The 18,585-nt window shown below is 42.9% G+C and overlaps 1 protein-coding gene and 1 pseudogene across 2 annotated transcripts; both read right to left on the bottom strand.

The window, feature by feature from the left end:
* Window positions 1-294: 294 nt before the first annotated feature.
* LOC306878811 lies at window positions 295-13,522 on the bottom strand (annotated as a pseudogene). Its single transcript has 3 exons — window positions 13,406-13,522; window positions 11,971-13,097; window positions 295-539 (listed from the first exon to the last, which is right to left on the bottom strand). The product of its transcript is annotated as an uncharacterized misc_RNA (transcript).
* A 489-nt stretch (window positions 13,523-14,011) lies between these two features.
* Window positions 14,012-17,780, bottom strand: LOC306878810 (uncharacterized protein). Its single transcript, XM_079431351.1, has 2 exons — window positions 17,581-17,780; window positions 14,012-16,089 (listed from the first exon to the last, which is right to left on the bottom strand). Exon 2 carries the CDS (start codon window positions 16,082-16,084, stop codon window positions 14,357-14,359), a length of 1,728 nt encoding a protein of 575 aa, XP_079287477.1. The 5' UTR covers window positions 16,085-16,089; window positions 17,581-17,780; the 3' UTR covers window positions 14,012-14,356.
* Between the last annotated feature and the right edge of the window lie 805 nt (window positions 17,781-18,585).

Here is an 18,585-nt window from a genome sequence, read left to right as displayed (position 1 = left end):
TGTTTTCCATGTCGACTGGCTAGAGCTGATGGGTCATTTGGCCTAGAGACACATGCACCAGCGTCCCTATCTTTAGCCGACTCTAGAGCAGTCTTTGATAATTAGGTTCTTTCTTTGATTCTCACAGAGAAAAAGCAAATGGATCCTCCTCCCCGAGCTTCCCGTGGGCTTTCATTTTGCAGATGTCATTTTTTTGGGTCAGCGAGTTAATGCTAAAAATATGTCCTGCCAAGACCTCTCCATTAATCTGGGTGGGTGTTGAGTGTGATGCTCAGCGGGACTCTCCTCGGTGGCGGAAGCAGCACTTACTGCTGAAGTTAGGCAATAATTATAAGTTCAAGTTGTGGGGCATATTAGTTGTTCTTCTGTTAAAGAGGTGATTGATTGACTTTTGAGATTTTTTGGAGACTCACAAATTTCTGGAGGTTTTGATTTAATCTTGTTCTCATTGTTCTTCATCCATCCAAAGAATGGCAACAGGTTACAGTCACACTGCCATGGGTTCTTGTTCAGATACAGTTCCCTTCCAGGAACTCGAGCTGCGTCGAACGCTATGGGGAACGCCTTCAGCGTGACCGCGCTCTGAACCAGAGTGTAAAATGTCCAATGAAAGGGACAGCTTTATTCAGCTCTATTGAGGAGGGGACATTTGACAATTTAGAGAAACTCACTTCTTCATCTTGCAAAAAACAACCTTAATTCTGTATCGACATCTCTTTTTTCCAAACTTAAGGGCTTGACCATTTTCAGGCTTTATGATAACCAGCTGACTGCTCTACCTGATGGGATTTTTGAATTTTTTAACAATAATAATTTAATTTTCCTGATTTGGGAGAGATAGCTTTGCAATCCAACCAAATCTCCCTTATACAACCAAATTTATTTCCACAAAAACGTAAATTAACAAAACTCTTTTTGGACCACAATCTTTTAACAGAACTGCAGCAAGATCTGTTTGTTGGGTTCTCTTCATTAAAGACTCTAACTCTGCACAGCAATCAACTCATCATTCTTCCCGACGTCCTTTTTGGAGAAATGCCTAAATTAACTGAATTAAATCTAAGCCATAACAATCTCACTCACTTACCAAATGGAGTTTTCAGTCCACTTGAGAAGCTCAAGAAGTTAGACCTTTCCTCAAACCATTTTTCAATAATATCTGCAGACTTTTTTGAAGGTCTTGAGAAACTGACTGATCTGAATCTTCAAAATAACAAGATGGAGTCATTAAAACAAGAGGACTTTGAAAAACTTCAGTCTCTTTCAACCCTCAAACTGGGAAATAATAAACTACAAAGCCTTCCTGGTGATATCTTTGATGCTCTTCCAAAACTCAGTAAACGTCTCGGGTTACGTATGTAACCCTGGTTTCCTGAAGGGAACGAGACGCTGCGTCGAACGTTATGGGGAACGCCTTCAGCGTGACCGCGCTCTGAACCAGAGTGTAAAATGTCCAATGAAAGGGCGAGACGTCATAGGCGGTGACGTCACTGACCGGAAAGCATATAAGCACGTGCGGTGGAGCCGGCGTTTGCTTTTCGTCATTCAGCAACCGCTTCTCTGTCTGTGTGTATTGTCTTTGCATGTTGTGAGTCTTATTTAGTGTTGTTTGTCCTGCACAATCACTTAAATAGGCTCCAGCAATATGTGCAAGCACTGGGGCGATAGCAGATCGCATTCCGGGCTGTGTGTTCCTCCCTACACACATTATATCAATAAAAAAAAAAAAAAAAAAAAAAAAAGCTTGGGATACAGTCTGTGTGTGGTCTGCTTGAGAGCAGAGCGCGCAGATTCAGCTCTTGAGGGAGCTGACTGCCCGTTTGTGAGCTTTTTCATTTCTTACGCCTGCTCTCTGAAGGCTCTCTTTGAAAAAGAAAAAGAGAGGAGTGAGTTTCACTAGCCTTGAATGAAGACGGGCGAGCCCGAGAGGATCACGTGACCCTTCGACGGCGATGCAGGCTTGAATCTTTCGCTCTGCTCACTTTGCCATATTTTGCATGATCCTGTCAGTAAAATTTGAACCACTCTGCATTGGACCTGTCATGAGTGCTAAGGCAGACAAAGGGGATCGGAAAAGAGAGATTGAGCAATCGCCAATGAAGAAAAAATTCAGAGATTCTGCCATCTCCAGAGAAGACCTCGACGAGGCTATTGCTAGCCGCATCGAACTAGCATTTAAAGAGCAACAAAATACATTGAATTCGGTTGTGAATTTGGCAGTAAGAGAGGCGATGGACTCTGTGCTGATTCCAGCATTACGCGAACTGCGTGAAGACATAAAAGCGACCAACAAGTCTGTTAAAGAGCTAAGAGAGGAGTTTGAGACCATAACTACCGCGGCGAAGCAGACACGTGACCGCGTAGATTCTGTTCAAGCAGCTGCACGTGAGGATAGGAGGACAGTCACGGGCTTAAGAAATCAGCTGGAGCGACTCACCGAGAAGGTGACGGATATGGAGGACAGGTGCAGGAGGAACAACGTACGACTGGTGGGGCTGCCAGAGGGGGCTGAGGGATCCGACGCGGCTGGTTTCCTCAGAGTTAATATTTCTAAGTGGATTCCTTCCTTGAAGGGCCGTGACATTGAGATCGACCGGGCACATCGCGTGTATGACGGAGGGAGGGGCTCCGATCGGCCGCGCACCCTCATCTTCCGTGTACTGAGATGGCATGACAGATCAGATATCCTGAAGGGTGCTCGAAAGGCTTATCCGGTTAAATGTGCACAGAACAATGTCACACTGCTATTTTTTCCCGACTTTAGTCCAGCTACAGTGATCAGGAGAAAGGCATTTGGTCCGGTTCTGAAGAAGATGACAGCGCTTGGTCTCCAGCCCTTCCTCATCTATCCGGCCGTAATCAAACTACGGCACAAGGGGGAACAGAAAAGCTTCGATTCCCCTCAGAAAGCGGAGGATTTTATTAGCTCCCTGTCCCAGCAGAAGACGTATGCCGCGGCTCTGCGCGGGGGAACGGCGGCCGCTGTTTCTCCAGCCCGGCGGGAGGAGTTTGATGGTCGGGATGAACATGGTCCCAGCGGCTCAGGAGCTGATGATGGCGGAACGGACATGGACGCTGACTAAATTTGGTTTTTGCTTTTTTCTTCTCTCCACTCTACTACTGAGATATTGTTCCTAACTTCCTATATATCCGGTACAACGATCTCATTGCTGGCAAGATTGACACCCCTTTTTTCTTTTTGGAGGGGACTAATGGGGAGCTGGTTTAATTTAAAATATTTTTTTCTGGCAGTACGAGCTTTTTGGGAGACATGTCCTGCGTTGGATTGGATCGGTCACGAACCATCACTAATTTTTGTTGCTCAGTCAGACCTATGTTCTCGGTAATGTGCGGAGTTGTTCCTTGTTTAAGGTTGTCGGTTGTTCATGTTTTTATGTGGTTTTTACTTTTTACAACAGACATTTATACTTTAATTTATTTTACCTTATTTCTAAAGGGATTTTTCATCTAGGAGGTTTGGTATCTAAAATACACGTCAACATTTACACACTATATATTCAATGCATACTCTAAATATTTTATCACTAAATGTGAATGGGTTAAATTCTGCTGTTAAACGAACTCGTGTGTTAGAATATTTACATCGTAAATCTATTTCCTGTGCCCTAATTCAAGAGACACATTTAAAGCAATCCGACGTGGCACGTTTTCAGAATAAGTATTACAAATTAGCAGCTTTTTCCTGCGCTCAAAATAAAACTAAGGGGGTGCTTATTCTTGTTAGCCGGAAGTTAAATTTAACAATTGAACACCTTGGTAGTGATGAGAAGGGTAGATTTGTTTTTATCCGATGCAAAATATATAATAATAGGTTAGCCTTGGTCTCTATTTACGGTCCGAATGAGACAGACAGTGCATTCCTTTCACAGATCTCCAAAACTCTACTTGAGCAGATTGATTGCCCTCTAGTGGTGGGTGGGGATTTTAATGCTGTCATAAATCCTGCTTTAGATAAATCTCAATCTGATACAACAGCCAATCCATCCTCTAAATTACTGAATAAATTTATCACTGATCTTAACATAATCGATCTTTGGAGAATTCAGAATACTAAATCTAAGGACTTCACTTTTTTCTCTAATAGACACAAGACTTTCTCTAGGATAGACTACATATTTCTCAGCCCATCTTTAATTTCGTCTGAATCCTCCATCTCTATATTACCAATTTTATTATCTGATCATTCTGCTGTGCTATGCAGTGTTCCTCTTTCCGATGTTAAAGCCAAGTCCCCTAGATGGCGCTTTAACATATCATTATTAAGTAATCAGACTTTCATTACTTCTTTAAAAGAATATATTAAGGAGTTTCTTGAAATTAATATGCCCTCTGGTGTGGATCCTCAAAAACTGTGGGAGACGACTAAGTGCGCTATACGAGGTTTCTGTATATCTTTCTCTTCTACTCTTGCCAAAGCGAAAACCCGCCAGTTTGCACAATTAGAAAATAAAATCCAATCATTACAAAACCTACAAAAACAACATTTTACGGAGCAACAGGCTACACAGTTGTCCTCTTTAAAAGAAGAATATGATTTGCTTTCACAATCAAAGGCGGAATTTATTTTACATAGGACTAGGCAAAAATATTATTTTGAATCGGAGAGACCTAGTCATTTATTGGCTCTTAGGTTGAGAGAATGCGAGTCGAAGGCATATATTAGCGCAATAAAATCACCGGATGATCAGGTCACCACAAACCCTGTGGCAATTAATGAAATATTTAAAGGTTTCTACACAAATCTATATAAAGCCGAAACAGATTTTGATGAATCAGTCTGTAAGCAGTATTTAGATAAATTGGAACTGCCTCGGATCTCACAGATGGATAAAGAATCTTTGGAGGCCCCATTAAGTTTGGAGGAACTCCGTGTCTCTTTAAAAAGCCTTCAGAAGGGCAAATCGCCAGGCCTAGATGGTCTCCCCCCGGAATTATATTTAGAAATTTGGGATTTGGTAGGGACACTTATGCTTAATTCATTTAATTTTGCAATTGAACATGGGGTATTTCATAGAGATCAAAAAACATCACTGATTTCATTACTTCTTAAAAAAGGGAAAGATCCATTAGATTGTTCCAACTACAGACCAATTTCGCTTATCTCATGTGATTTAAAAATTTATGCTAAAGTTTTTGCTTCTCGTATGGAGAAGGTAATTCATAGTCTGATCAAGGAGGACCAAACTGGTTTCATCAAGGGGCGTAATGCATCTGATAATATGCGTCGACTCCTTCATATTCTTGACTTTGCAGACTCCCACCCAACCCCTTGTGCAGTCTTTTCACTTGATGCAGAAAAAGCCTTTGACAGGCTAGAGTGGAATTATATGTGGGCAGTTTTGCAATGTTTCGGCTTCGGTGAACACTTCATTTCTATGATTAAGACATTATACCACTCACCTGCAGCATCAGTCATAACTGGTAATGTTATTTCCCCCCCATTCCCTTTACAGCGGGGAACGAGGCAGGGCTGTCCGCTTTCCCCCTTATTGTTTTGTCTATCTCTTGAACCCTTAGCACAAGCCATCAGGAAGTCTGAAGTATCGATTAAGATTCATGATCATAATCATAGTATTTCGTTATACGCTGATGATATTATTCTATATTTAGACCACTTTGATGTTTCAGTCCCTAATATAATTAAGGAATTTGATAATTTTAGTAGCTTATCAGGATATAAAATAAATTGGAGCAAATCTGCTTTAATGCCAATTAACAATATTAAAGTTAATTCTTCTATTCCCTCATTCATCCCTATTAAGAACTCTTTCATCTATCTGGGCGTTACCATATATAAAAACATTCATAAGATTGCCAGGGACAATTTTAATAATATTTTAGTTAAGGTCAAGAATGACATTCAAAGATGGAAGAATCTTAACGTTTCCCTCCAAGGAAGAATCTCCACTGTTAAGATGAATTTGCTACCTCGATTTAATTTTTTTTTCTCTATGCTACCGCTTTCTCCCCCTCCAGGTTACTTTAAGGAGATTAACTCCATAATCACAAAATTTATCTGGAATGATAAATGCCCCAGAATTAAACTTACCACATTACAACATCCTAATAGCGCAGGAGGACTGGCTGTACCAAATTTTGAACTGTATTATTGGTCGTTCCAGCTTAAGGCTCTTCATACTTGGGTTGATCCTCAATCTACAGTTTCTTGGAAAGTGATTGAAGCTGACAAGGTTAAACCAAATAGACTCCAGGACATTTTATTTACTGGCACAGGGAAAAAAGGGGATAATTATAAATTTGGTCCGGTTGTGGCCAATTCTATTAAAATCTGGAAAACGGTTGAACGTCGGATAGGAGGACCCTTCAAATTTTGTAATAATACACCGTTATGGCACAATTTTAATTTTGTATGCGGAAATCGCCCATTTGTCCAACCCTCTTGGTCTTCTTTAGGTGTAAACACGTGCGTTGATATATATGATAACCAGGGCCTATGTTCATTTCAGACGTTAAGAACTAAATTTTGTCTTCCAGCATCTGCATATTTTGTCTTTCTTCAATTACGTTCCGCTCTCAAAGCGTATGGCGTTCCTTGGTCTTCTCCCGTTTCCTCTCATCCTATGCGGGACTGGATTGCACCATCTTCTGGTCGGCCATCTGCTTCCTTAATATATAATAAGATCCTTGATTGCATTATAAAACCTCTCTCTATTAAAACTATTTGGAATAGGGAATTATCTGACCTTAATTTATCTGTCGACTGGGAGAGGGTGTGGTCTAATCTCAGTTTAACATCTAAAAATCTGGCGCATCGTCTTATTCACTTCAAAGTCATTCATAGAGCATACATAACTCCTTACAAAAGATTCAAAATGAAACTACAATCAAATTTCAACTGCCATATATGTAATACTACATCATCAGGTACTTTTCTGCATATGTTTTGGGAATGTCCTATCACTAGCAGTCTATGGACACATGTAAACCTGGCTTTATCATCCTTACTGAAAATTGATTGGTCAGTTAACCCAAGTTTGTGTCTTCTTAATGATGATTCTGGTCTTTGTATAAGTTCGATGCAAAAGAGAATGTTGTTTGCTGGTTTTACAGCTGCGAAGAAGACAATAATACAGAACTGGTTTACACCGCATATGTGTTGGAAAACATATTGGATCCGTAGCCTCTTGCAAATAGTGTCTTGTGAATGTACAACAGCACGAATCAATGGAGCCAAGCCTTCTACCATTGATGCTTGGCAGTGCTTTCTCTTTGAAATACGTGACTGTATGGAGGAGTGACTTATGGGTTTCTTTTTGCTGTCCTTCCTTTTCTCCCTCCTTTTGACTGGACTTTGAGATGTTGAGTAAATGTCTGTTGTTTTATTTTATTATTTTATTTTATTTTCTTAATATATTGTTGTTTTTTTTATGTTGTGTTATGTATGAAAAATAAAAAAATGTTGATAACAAAAAAAAAAAGACGGGCGAGCCCGTGTCTTCTTCCCTTCCTAGACCTGTCTTCCTCCGAGGAGGTGGACGCGTCAATGAAACAGTGTTTGCACAAGCATATTATGAATGAGAACGGCGCGCAGTCAGCTCTAAAAAAAAGGAGAAAGGGGGCTGATTGTGTTTACACCCGCTGTGCGGGGATCGCAGTGCGCGTTGCCGAGGCGACGCGTGCGTTAGTATTCTCATTCATATCAGAGCGATGCCCCGGGTGGAACAGACGCTCGCGAGCTATCTGTCCCCTTGCGTGGCGTTGTCTCTGAAGGCTCGCGGCTGCAGGTCAGGCTGGTGCGTGTCTGCACATCATGGCAGTTTTACAAAAAAGAAAAAAAAGGCGCACCAAGCTGACGTACCTGCTTAGAGAGCTGGACGAGGGATGGGGCTCAATTTGACTGGAATATAAGCTGATCTCTGAGCTCCCTAGAAACGCTGTCTGTGGTCGACCCTATCTGACATGAAGGAGAAGATAGGGTCTTCCTCATGCACGCCCCGCTTGCGCCTTCTGGCCTGTTCGGCGACGCCGTCATTTTCGTCGTCGACAGGTACCAAGAGGCATGTATACAGGCGGCGGCGTTTCAGCGGTTTCTCCCTCGCTTATCTCTGGCTCAGGGGGCTGCTGGGCGGGAGCAGCCCTCGCCGCGTGCCAGACCCTCTTTAGAGAGGCGCAAAACAGAGCGTGGCTACTCGCACCCCACCGAGGTGGGGCCGTGGCGGCTAACGCTCTGGGTCGGGGACCTCTAAGGCTAAGCCGGATCTGCGGACCGTTCTTAAGTCTAAGGGGGTTCTCGGCCAAGAAGCCTACGGGCGTGGGAGATCAGTCTGCCAACCCTGCCAGAGTTCCAGGGCGCAGCTGGCTCCAGTGAGCGATGTTCTCAGTTTCTTCCGCCCCGAAGTGTAGCGGAGCTGAGAAGCTCGCCACCCCTGCGGGGGTCTCTAGAGCTTCTGGTTCGGCCGTCTCCTGCCGGTCCTCCGCTTCAGGGCACCGAGCCAGCAGCTCTAGGCACGCCAGAGGCCAGTCTCGAGAGACTGGTTCCCTTAGGAGACCATCGGGCAGCGTGGGAACTACTGCCGATGTGTCTCTTTGGGTCCTGCCTTGCAGGGTCTGGTTCTTCAGCTTGGTCTTCCTAGGAATGACGCGGGTCTGAGGACCGTCGTTCATTAGGAGGCTGAGGCTGAGGCAGTCCTGGTGCTGTGCCCAGGACTTACGAGGGCAGACCCCTCTGGGGTAGATCGGGTGTCCGTCTCCCCCAGCGCCCTCGGGAGAACAGTCTGCCAACCCTGCCAGAGTTCCAGGGCGCAGCTGGCTCCAGCGAGCGGTGTTCTCAGTTTCTTCCGCCCCGAAGTGTAGCGGAGCTGAGAAGCTCGCCACCCCTGCGGGGGTCCCTAGAGCTCCTGGTTCGGCCATCTCCTGCCGGTCCTCCGCTTCAGGGCACCGTGCCAGCAGCTCTGGGTACATCAGAGGCCAGTCTCGAGAGACTGGTTCCCTTAGTAGACCATTTAGGCAGCGTGGAAACTACTGCCAAATGGATCTCAATGGGTCCTGCGTACTGTAGAGAAAGGCCTTTTGTATTCAGTTCGGCGCTCCGCCACCGCCTTTCAACGGGGTGATTCCCACGTGCGTGGGCCCCCAGCAGGCTCTGATCATGGAACAGGAAGTAGACACTCTCTTGGGGAAGGAGGCCATCGAGGTGGTCCCTCCTCACGGAAGAGAGTCCGGGTTCTACAGCCGGTACTTCATTGTTCCAAGGAAGGATGGTAGATCTGCGTCAGTTGAACCGCTCAGTCATGTGACTGAAGTTCAGGGTGCTTACACTCATCAGTCGTGTCTCAGACCAAGTCCGAGGACTGGTTTGTCACGATGGATCTAAGGACGCATATTTCACGTCTCCATCCTTCCCTCTCACAGGAAGTCCCTCAGGTTTGCTTTTAGGGGCAAAGCTTACTGATATCGGGTTCTTCCCGTTGGCCCTGCACTCGTACCCCGCATTTTTACATCAACGATTGGTTGATTCTAGCTCGATCAGAGCAGGTGGCGACTCGGCATTGAGATGTCGTTCTCGCGCACATGAAGGGGTTGAGACTGAACGCCAAGAAAGTGTGATTTCTCCAGTATAGAGAACCACTTATCTAGGCGTGGTGTGGGATTCGACCACGATGCAGGCACGTATGTCTCCCGCTCGGAGCGAGTCGATCCTCACCTCAGTCAAGAGAGTGAAAGAGGGCCAGTCACTCACTGTCAGGCAGTTTCAGAAACTGCTGGGGCTCATGGCAGCTGCGTCCAACGTGATTACTTTTGGCCTCCTGTACATGAGACCCCTACAGTGGTGGCTCAAGACCAAGGGGTTCTCCCGGAGGGGAAACCCGCTTCGCATGATCAAGGTCACGCGGCGATGCCTACGTGCCTTAGACATGTGGAGCCAAGCTTGGTTCTTGTCTCAGGGCCCGGTGCTGGGAGCCTCTTGTCGCCGCATAATGCTAGCGACGGACGCATCCCTCACCGGTTGGGGAGCGGTCATGAGTGGCCACCCTGCCCGCGGTCTGTGGAGCGGTCGCCATCTAACGTGGCATATCAATTGTTTGGAAATGTTGGCCGTGTTTCGTGCACTCAAGCACTTTCTCCCGGACCTAAGAGATCACCATGTGTTGGTGCGCACCGACAGCACAGCGGTGGTCTCTTACATCAACCACCAGGGAGGTCTGCGTTCGCGCCCCTTGTACAAGCTGGCGCACCAGATCCTTGTGTGGTCCCAGGGCAAACTTCGCTCGCTCAGAGCCATCGATATCCCTGGGTATCTCAATGTGGGAGCAGACATCCTGTCAAGGCAGGGGCTGAGGCCCGGGGAATGGATGCTTCACCCCGAGGTGGTGAAGCAGATATGGAGGTTTTGGCTGTGCGACTCGAGAGTCAGCGCTATGCCCCTCTAGTTCCTCCAGCTCCTTTGGACTGGACGCTTGGTACAGACCTGGCCGAGGCTTCGTCTGTACGGTTTTCCCCGATCGCTCTGCTCCCGGGAGTTCTGGATGGCAACATGGATCTGGCGAACAGGTTGGAGACGGGTTCGCCCTATCTCCTCCTGCATTCCCCAGATCTAGCGCTCTGTGATCGCGCGCAGCAACAGCGAGTGAGAGCTCGCTGTTGCTGCGCACGTTGCCGAGGCGACGCGCGCATTACGTGTGCAAGTTCCGGCCTCTGAGGGGGCGCAGCTCATAGCTTCCGGTCTCTCAACCGAGGTTGCTGAGACCATCTTCCAATCCAGAGCTCCCTCTACGAGGAAACTGTATGCCCTGAAGTGAAAATATTTCACTTCTTGGTGCGGAGACCGCCACCTTGACCCAGTTAACTGCCCGTTTGGTACAGTGCTGCAGGTCCTGCAGGCCCGTTTCTCCGCAGGGGTAACTCACTCCACCCTGAAGGTTTACGTGGCGGCTTTATCGGCCTACCATGCCCTTCTCGGTGGCCTTACAGTGGGTCGACACCCCCTGGTTACATGTTTCCTCCACGGTGCGCTGAGGCCTCCTGTACGATGTGTCCCTACGGGGACCTGGCTGTGGTCTCTTAAGAGAGTGGGGATTTGTAGGCCCTTCATGGCCCCTTCTTATCTAGTCTTTGCCCCTGGTCTGGCCAAAGCGTTTTTCTACCCTCGAGCGGGTTATTTCCTAGATCCCCTCTTCTATACCATGGCCTGTCGTGCTGCAGGCCCTCAGTCCTCCTCCCTTTCGGGAGCCTGACCAGCGAAAGCATAACTGTGTGTGTCCACAGCGAGAGCTGCCCTGTGGAGAAGGACGGACCAATTGCTAGTTTGCTTCGGTCCTCCTAAGCGGGGTCTGCCTGCTTCTAGGCAGACCCTTAGCAGGTGGATTGTGGATACTTTTCCTTGGCCTATGAATCTTCAGGCATCCCTTCGCCTCTGGGGCTTAAGGCCCATTCAACTAGGAGTATGGCGGCCTCCAAGGCCTTTCTGGCAGGGGTTTCGATGCAGGATATCTGCAATGCTGCGGGTTGGTCCATGCCCCTCACCTTTGTCCGGTTCTACGGTCTTGATCTCAGGGCCACTCCCGGCTCTTCTGTTCTCTCGCCCTCGTTGTGCTCATACACACAGGGCAGGTATTTGGAAGTCTGGTGACGTTGGCATCTCGTTCCCCATAGCGTTCGACGCAGCTCGAGTTCCTGGAAGGGAACGTCTCGGGTTACGTATGTAACCCTGGTTCCCTGAAGGGAACGAGACGCTGCGTCTCTAGGCCATACTTCCTGTATCCCTGCGAGCGGTTGCTTCATTCCTGGAAGCAAACGCCGGCTCCACCGCACGTGCTTATATGCTTTCCGGTCAGTGACGTCACCGCCTATGACGTCTCGCCCTTTCATTGGACATTTTACACTCTGGTTCAGAGCGCGGTCACGCTGAAGGCGTTCCCCATAGCGTTCGACGCAGCGTCTCGTTCCCTTCAGGAAACCAGGGTTACATACGTAACCCGAGACGTTTACTGAGTTTTGGAAGAGCATCAAAGATATCACCAGGAAGGCTTTGTAGTTTATTATTTCCCAGTTTGAGGGTTGAAAGAGACTGAAGTTTTTCAAAGTCCTCTTGTTTTAATGACTCCATCTTGTTATTTTGAAGATTCAGATCAGTCAGTTTCTCAAGACCTTCAAAAAAGTCTGCAGATATTATTGAAAAATGGTTTGAGGAAAGGTCTAACTTCTTGAGCTTCTCAAGTGGACCGAAAACTCCATTTGGTAAGTGAGTGAGATTGTTATGGCTTAGATTTAATTCAGTTAATTGATGAGTTGATTGCTGTGCAGAGTTAGAGTCTTTAATGAAGAGAACCCAACAAACAGATCTTGCTGCAGTTCTGTTAAAAGATTGTGGTCCAAAAAGAGTTTTGTTAATTTACGTTTTTGTGGAAATAAATTTGGTTGTATAAGGGAGATTTGGTTGGATTGCAAAGCTATCTCTCCCAAATCAGGAAAATTATCAAAAATCCCATCAGGTAGAGCAGTCAGCTGGTTATCATAAAGCCTGAAAATGGTCAAGCCCTTAAGTTTGGAAAAAAGAGATGTCGATACAGAATTAAGGTTGTTTTTTGCAAGATGAAGAAGTGAGTTTCTCTAAATTGTCAAATGTCCCCTCCTCAATAGAGCTGATCTCATGTAAATTTCATTCTTTAAGTTTTTTAAATTATCAAATAACCCGTTTTCAAGGCTGTGGATTTTGTTGTATTTTAGAACAAGTATTTCAAGGTTGTTGAGATTCTTAAAAACACCCACAGGTAATGATGTCACGTTTGTGCCAGATATCTCAATAGTCCAGATATCAGGCAAACCCTCAAAGGCTCCAACCTCTACAGAGTGAGTTGAAGTACCGAGAAATTCAATTTTCTTTATTTGAGGGTTTTTTAGAAAGAACTCCTTTTGGTATCACAGGAATCTGACTATTTACAAAGAATATTTCTATGGCTCCATCCTTAAATTTTTCAGGGATTGCTGTCACAGTTTTGTCATACACATCTTGAGTGTTGCAGTCATCACCTGGTTTACATATATCTTCAGTGCAGCTCCAGTGCAAGTGCACAAGTATGTAAATGAATACAAGTGCAATTTTTAAAAGCATATGCCTGTTGAAGAATAAAACATTAAAAGCAAATTGAGTTCCCATGACTTTCTCATATTAAAAGACTTGAATAAATAACATTAAAAACATAAATAAATAAATGTTATATCTTTATATATTGTGCATACTGCATAGTGCAAGTAATTGTACTTACATAAAATCTAAATTATTTGATAAATGAATAATTCATGAACAATGGTAGAAAAATATTCATAATATGTCCTCCACAATACTGAAAACTAGCAAGCAGTTGTTTTCCTTTTATGTTCCTGACCTGCATTTGTCTCATTAAATGTCAATAATTACTCTTACCTGCTCATCTCAGTTGCAGCTGAATGACAATGTTCCAAAAAGCAAATGTAAGGATGTACGTAGTGCAAATGTAGAGGAATGTAGTGCACTACTCTTATCTACATATCCCAAGCGTTTACTGCATTTACGTAAGGCATTAGAAAGGGTGGACAGTTTGTTTTCTGTTTGAGGAGATAAAAAATTGCAGACTCAGTTTCAAAAATGTTTCACACGGTACACATATTTAGGGATTCTTCTCAATTCAATTCTCTTCTAGTCTTTTTTTTTTTGTCTTAATGCATAATCATTTTGTGTGCAGTTAGACTGTTCCCGTTTTCTTGTTTATGTCTCTGTAAAGTGTGTGAAGAGTGTTTTAAAAGGTGAAATACAGATAAAGGTCCCTATTAGTATTTTACAAACAAAAACATTTTAAAGAACTAAATTAATTGCCTAAACTAAATTAACTGCCTAAACTTAATTGGCAGCCTCATGGTTAATGCCTGAATTAGTTAAATTGAATGGAAAATGATATAGGCAAAGCAGATGTAGTCTTGTAGTAGATATAGAAAACCATAAAATAAACATGGAAAATACTTTGCAGTGAAGCCAAAATGTAACACCCAAGTTGTAACACCTTCATGGTTCATGGTTTATTTTTAATATAGAAAGTCTTGCTTACTATATAAAAGTGGTTTTGCTATGAGGAAAAACGTGTTTAACACAGAACTGCAGAAAGTGTATAACCATTGACAGTGGCAAGAAAGGAAAATACAGCACATTTCTTCATATGTGACAACATTCAAATCATATCTAAAGAGCAACGATTTTCCTTTTATAATTTCATTATACATCAACAACCAAGAAAGAAAGAAAGAAAATATAAAAACCTTTGTCAAAATTAATTTGCCAAATAAAAAAGAAAGTTCTTCATAAATCCATTGAAGACTGTTAAATGAGGAATTAATAGAACTTTTAGATAACTGAGTTTGTTTTTCTTTTTCTTTGACGGTCCAAGTCTTGACTTCCTCGCTTATTCCTCCTACATAGCACACAGGTAATGATACCGACAATGACAGCAGTACAGACAATGGTTAGAATGATAATGAGTTTGTCTTTGGACAGACCTTGACTAACAGCATTACCTCCACTTGTGTCCTCTATCTCCTTTGAGACTGTTGTAGAGTCTGATGTTTTAGTTGGGGAAGTGTGTGGTAAATGTCTTTCTGTAGGTTCACTGTACGCCTGTGTACTTTCTGGTGAAATATCAACCGTTGTCGCAGTTGCTGTTTGGCTGACCATGACGTCATCCTCTGTCAGCTCTCTTATATTTCTACCATTCAGGGCCGGAGGAGCATAGCACATCAGAGAAGTAAGGTTCTTCACTTTCTCTGGATACTGTCCAAGCCAATCCCGAAAAGGTATTATGTCATGGTCACACCTCCAGGGATTTTGATGAACCATAATATTGTCAACTATGGACAAAGAGTCTAGAAATTGTTTCGGCAAGTTTGGTAGGGAATTGTTTTGAAGCTCCAGGAGATGTAAATGGGACACACCATCCAAGAGTTTTATGGGTATGTGCTGTATTTGATTGTTCTCTATAGATATGTTAGCTAACTTTGGAAGACCTTTAAATATCTCCACCTCAATACTGGTGAGTCGATTAGTGTGAAGCGAGATCTCCTCTAGTTCCATCAAGCCATTGAAAGCACCTGGAGAAATGTACTGAATCCGGTTCCTACTAAGCACTAAAAGGCGAATCTCGGTTAAGTTGCTAAACACATTCTCCTCGAGGTGGGTTAACATGTTGTCGTATAGCCAGAGCTCCTGGAGGGCCATTGGACCAAAAGTCCCAGGCATTATCCTACTGATTTGGTTCTCGTACAGTGATATATGAGTAAGGTTGGGAAGATTCAAAAAGATTGCACTGGGAAGCAATAATAACCTGTTGTTGGAGAGGTAGAGTTTCTTCAGTTTAGGCAAGTTTGAGAAGAGATTTGCTGGTAGCTGTGTGATTTTATTGTCTTGAAGATGCAATATCTCAAGGTTTACCAGGTCATCGAAGATGCCTGCTGGTATATCTGTTAATTGATTTTGCTGCAGAAACAGGGCTGTGAGATGATTGAGTCCTTGTAAAGTATTGCTGTAAAGCTTTCTGATTGCGTTTCTCTGCAACATGAGCTGTCCCAGCTTTTCTAAACCCCGAAAAGCATCTTCTGGCAGAGAGGTTAAAAGGTTTCTGCTTAGGTCTAATTTGTTCAAATCTTCAAGAGGGGTTAGAAGAGATGGTTGGAGAACTTCTAGTTTGTTGTTACTCAGCGTTAGAGTTAATAATGCTTTTTGATTTTGAAACAGATCCTGTGGCAGAGAGTTTAGCATTGTCCCACTGAAACCTAAGGCAATAAGATTTCTGGTTTGGTCAAATGTATGAGGTTCCACCACAGCTATTCTTGAATCCTTGGCTACAAACATAATGAGGGTCTCTGCGAAAGTCTCAAAATCAGCTGGTTTTAATGATTCTATGCTGGTGTTGGAGATAAAGAGGGTTTCGGTGGTTGGTGGGATGGAGGGTGGAAATTCTTTTATTATAAAGCCTTGGCAAAGGATTTTGCTTTTCTTACACTGGCAGTTCTCTGGACACGCAGAGGCAATGGCGTTCTTGGCACACATGCCAATAATTATGAACCACACCAGATCCATTGACTCTACAAAGAAAGCAGAAACAACTTTATTATTCTCGAAACAACTAAGTGCCTTGTCAAATTCTGGTCTTTTTATTGTTACCTTTTTACTTGGTTACCTCATTTTCACCAAAAAATAGGACCCATGAAAACTCAAAGCCACACAAAAAGCCTAAATCTGTCATAAAGAAGCGAGAGAGAGAGAGAGAGAGAGAGAGAGAGAGAGAGAGAGAGAGAGAGAGAGAGAAAAGTGGATGGTCCCTATTTGTGACAAAGCCTCTTGAGAAACCTTCTTGTTGTGACAAATCATTCCTCCACCTATATGACACAAACATGCTGTTCTGCAAAAGGCCTACAGTGTTTTTATTGTAACTACACTTAGGCTTTACTCACACTTACCCCCCAACAAACACTTTTCTAAAGGTTGTTGTCTCTTTTCTCTGTATCTGGAGCTAGTAAGATCTGTTTAGGAATTATATAATATACTGAATTATATTTATCAGTTATATTTATTCACACACACACACACACACACACACACACACACACACATGTTGGGTTTCCATGTTTTATGGGGACATCCCATAGGCGTAATGGTTTTTATACTGTACAAACTGTCTGTGCTATTGCCCTACACCAACCCTACACCGAAACTTAGCCCTCACAGGAAACATGCTGCATTTTTAGATTTTCAAAAAACTTTATGCTGTATGATTTATAAGCTTGTTTCCTCATGGGGACCAAAAAATGTCCCCACAAGATTAAGATTTACTGGTATTACTATCCTTGTGGGGACATTTGGTCCCCAGGACGTGATGAATACCAGGTGCACACACACACACACACACACATACATACATTTCTCCTCTTTGTTTAAAAACAGATTACCGCATTTGCAATATCCGCAGCATTGGACTTCAAAATGTATTAAGAACAGAAATAATAATAATAAAATAAATAAATAATAAATAACTCCTTTTTAAAGAGAATACTTTTTAAAGAAATGTCTCCTTGCACAGACATTTAATGGAAACAAGTACACATGCAAGCATGCAATTTTCAGTCTGGACAAAATTGAAAAGCACATGGAAAATGACTTCATAATCTCTTCCAGAAAAACCAAACCACAAGTCTGCGAGAGCTGGAACATTTAACTGTGTAGTCTTTCAAATAAATCCAGTTATTATTTGCTGTAATTTCTCTTTTTTGTCCAGTAGTTTGTCTAATTCCTTTTTTTTTTGTCTCTTTATTGTCTAATTTTCTAGACTGGTGAATATGTTATTGAATGTACAGGTATTTTTAAAATATCAGCAAAAACTGATTTTAAAATTAGGCATTTACTACCCATTGTTTCTGTTTTTTAAAGTTTATGTTTTAGCCAAACATGTTGTAAAGGCATGGCTTTCAGTACATTCATTATTAATACTAACTAGTTTAGTTCACTATAACTATAATCTTTTAAACTCTTTTTAACATCTTTTTAACAGCCAGAACAAATGAATTAGTACAAAGTACCTTGAACTAGAAGATGACTTGTATCTCGGTATATCGGAACTTTGTTCTCCCTGTTGCGCACAAGCTTTTCCAGCTCTTTTTTTAAACAGTTGCAATGTTTTCTTGGTCAGATTCCTTTCTGCCTCCTCATGTCTTTCTGGTTATCCTCTTTACAGTCAACCGTTGACTCCACTGCTTTGTACAAAAGCTCTCATATACTCACCCACATTATTTGGAAATGAGTTGGTGGGGAAATGCTGGTTTGAGGCCACACCCTTGTTCTGAGGCAGGAAGTTTGTGGGTATTAAAGTACATAAACAGGAACCCTCCAGGTATTTTTATGGTATGACTTTAATATGAATCAACCCTTGTTATTTTTATCTATATTTATGAAGTTGGAATGTCTTTCTCGAGGATATCATATGTGCATGGGACCAGATTTTAGACATATTACTCCAGTTACAGAGCGCACTAATAAAAATAAATGAAGTCAAATGACACATGTAACCAATTATAACCCAGGTGAAAAACAAGTGCACTTCCATAATGCACTTAAAGTGCTCTATTTTCGCGCACTAATTTTGTACTTAATACACTAAAAATTATCCTTTAGTACTCCTTAAGATAAACTTAAGATCATCTAAGTGTACTCAACTGTGCTATTTTGAGACACCATGAATATGAACTAAAATGCACTTTTAGCATACTATCTTTGTATTTCAAAAATGTATTTAGCTACCACTTGTAGTACACTTGAACCCATCTTTCATACACTAGTACACTCAAGTGTACTACACGTGGTAGCTAAATACATTTTTGAAATACAAAGATAGTATGCTAAAAATGCATTTTAGTTCATATTCATGGTGTCTCAAAATAGCACAGTTGAGTACACTTAAATGATCTTAAGTTTATCTTAAGAAGTACTAAAGGATAATTTTTAGTGTATTAAGTACAAAATTAGTGCGCGAAAATAGAGCACTTTTAAGTGCATTATGGAAGTGTACTTGTTTTTCACCTGGGAAA

Source organism: Barbus barbus (genome assembly GCF_936440315.1).
Source record: "Barbus barbus genome assembly, chromosome: 13".
Lineage (NCBI taxonomy): Eukaryota > Metazoa > Chordata > Actinopteri > Cypriniformes > Cyprinidae > Barbus > Barbus barbus.
This window is presented reverse-complemented; position numbering and strand designations above follow the sequence as displayed.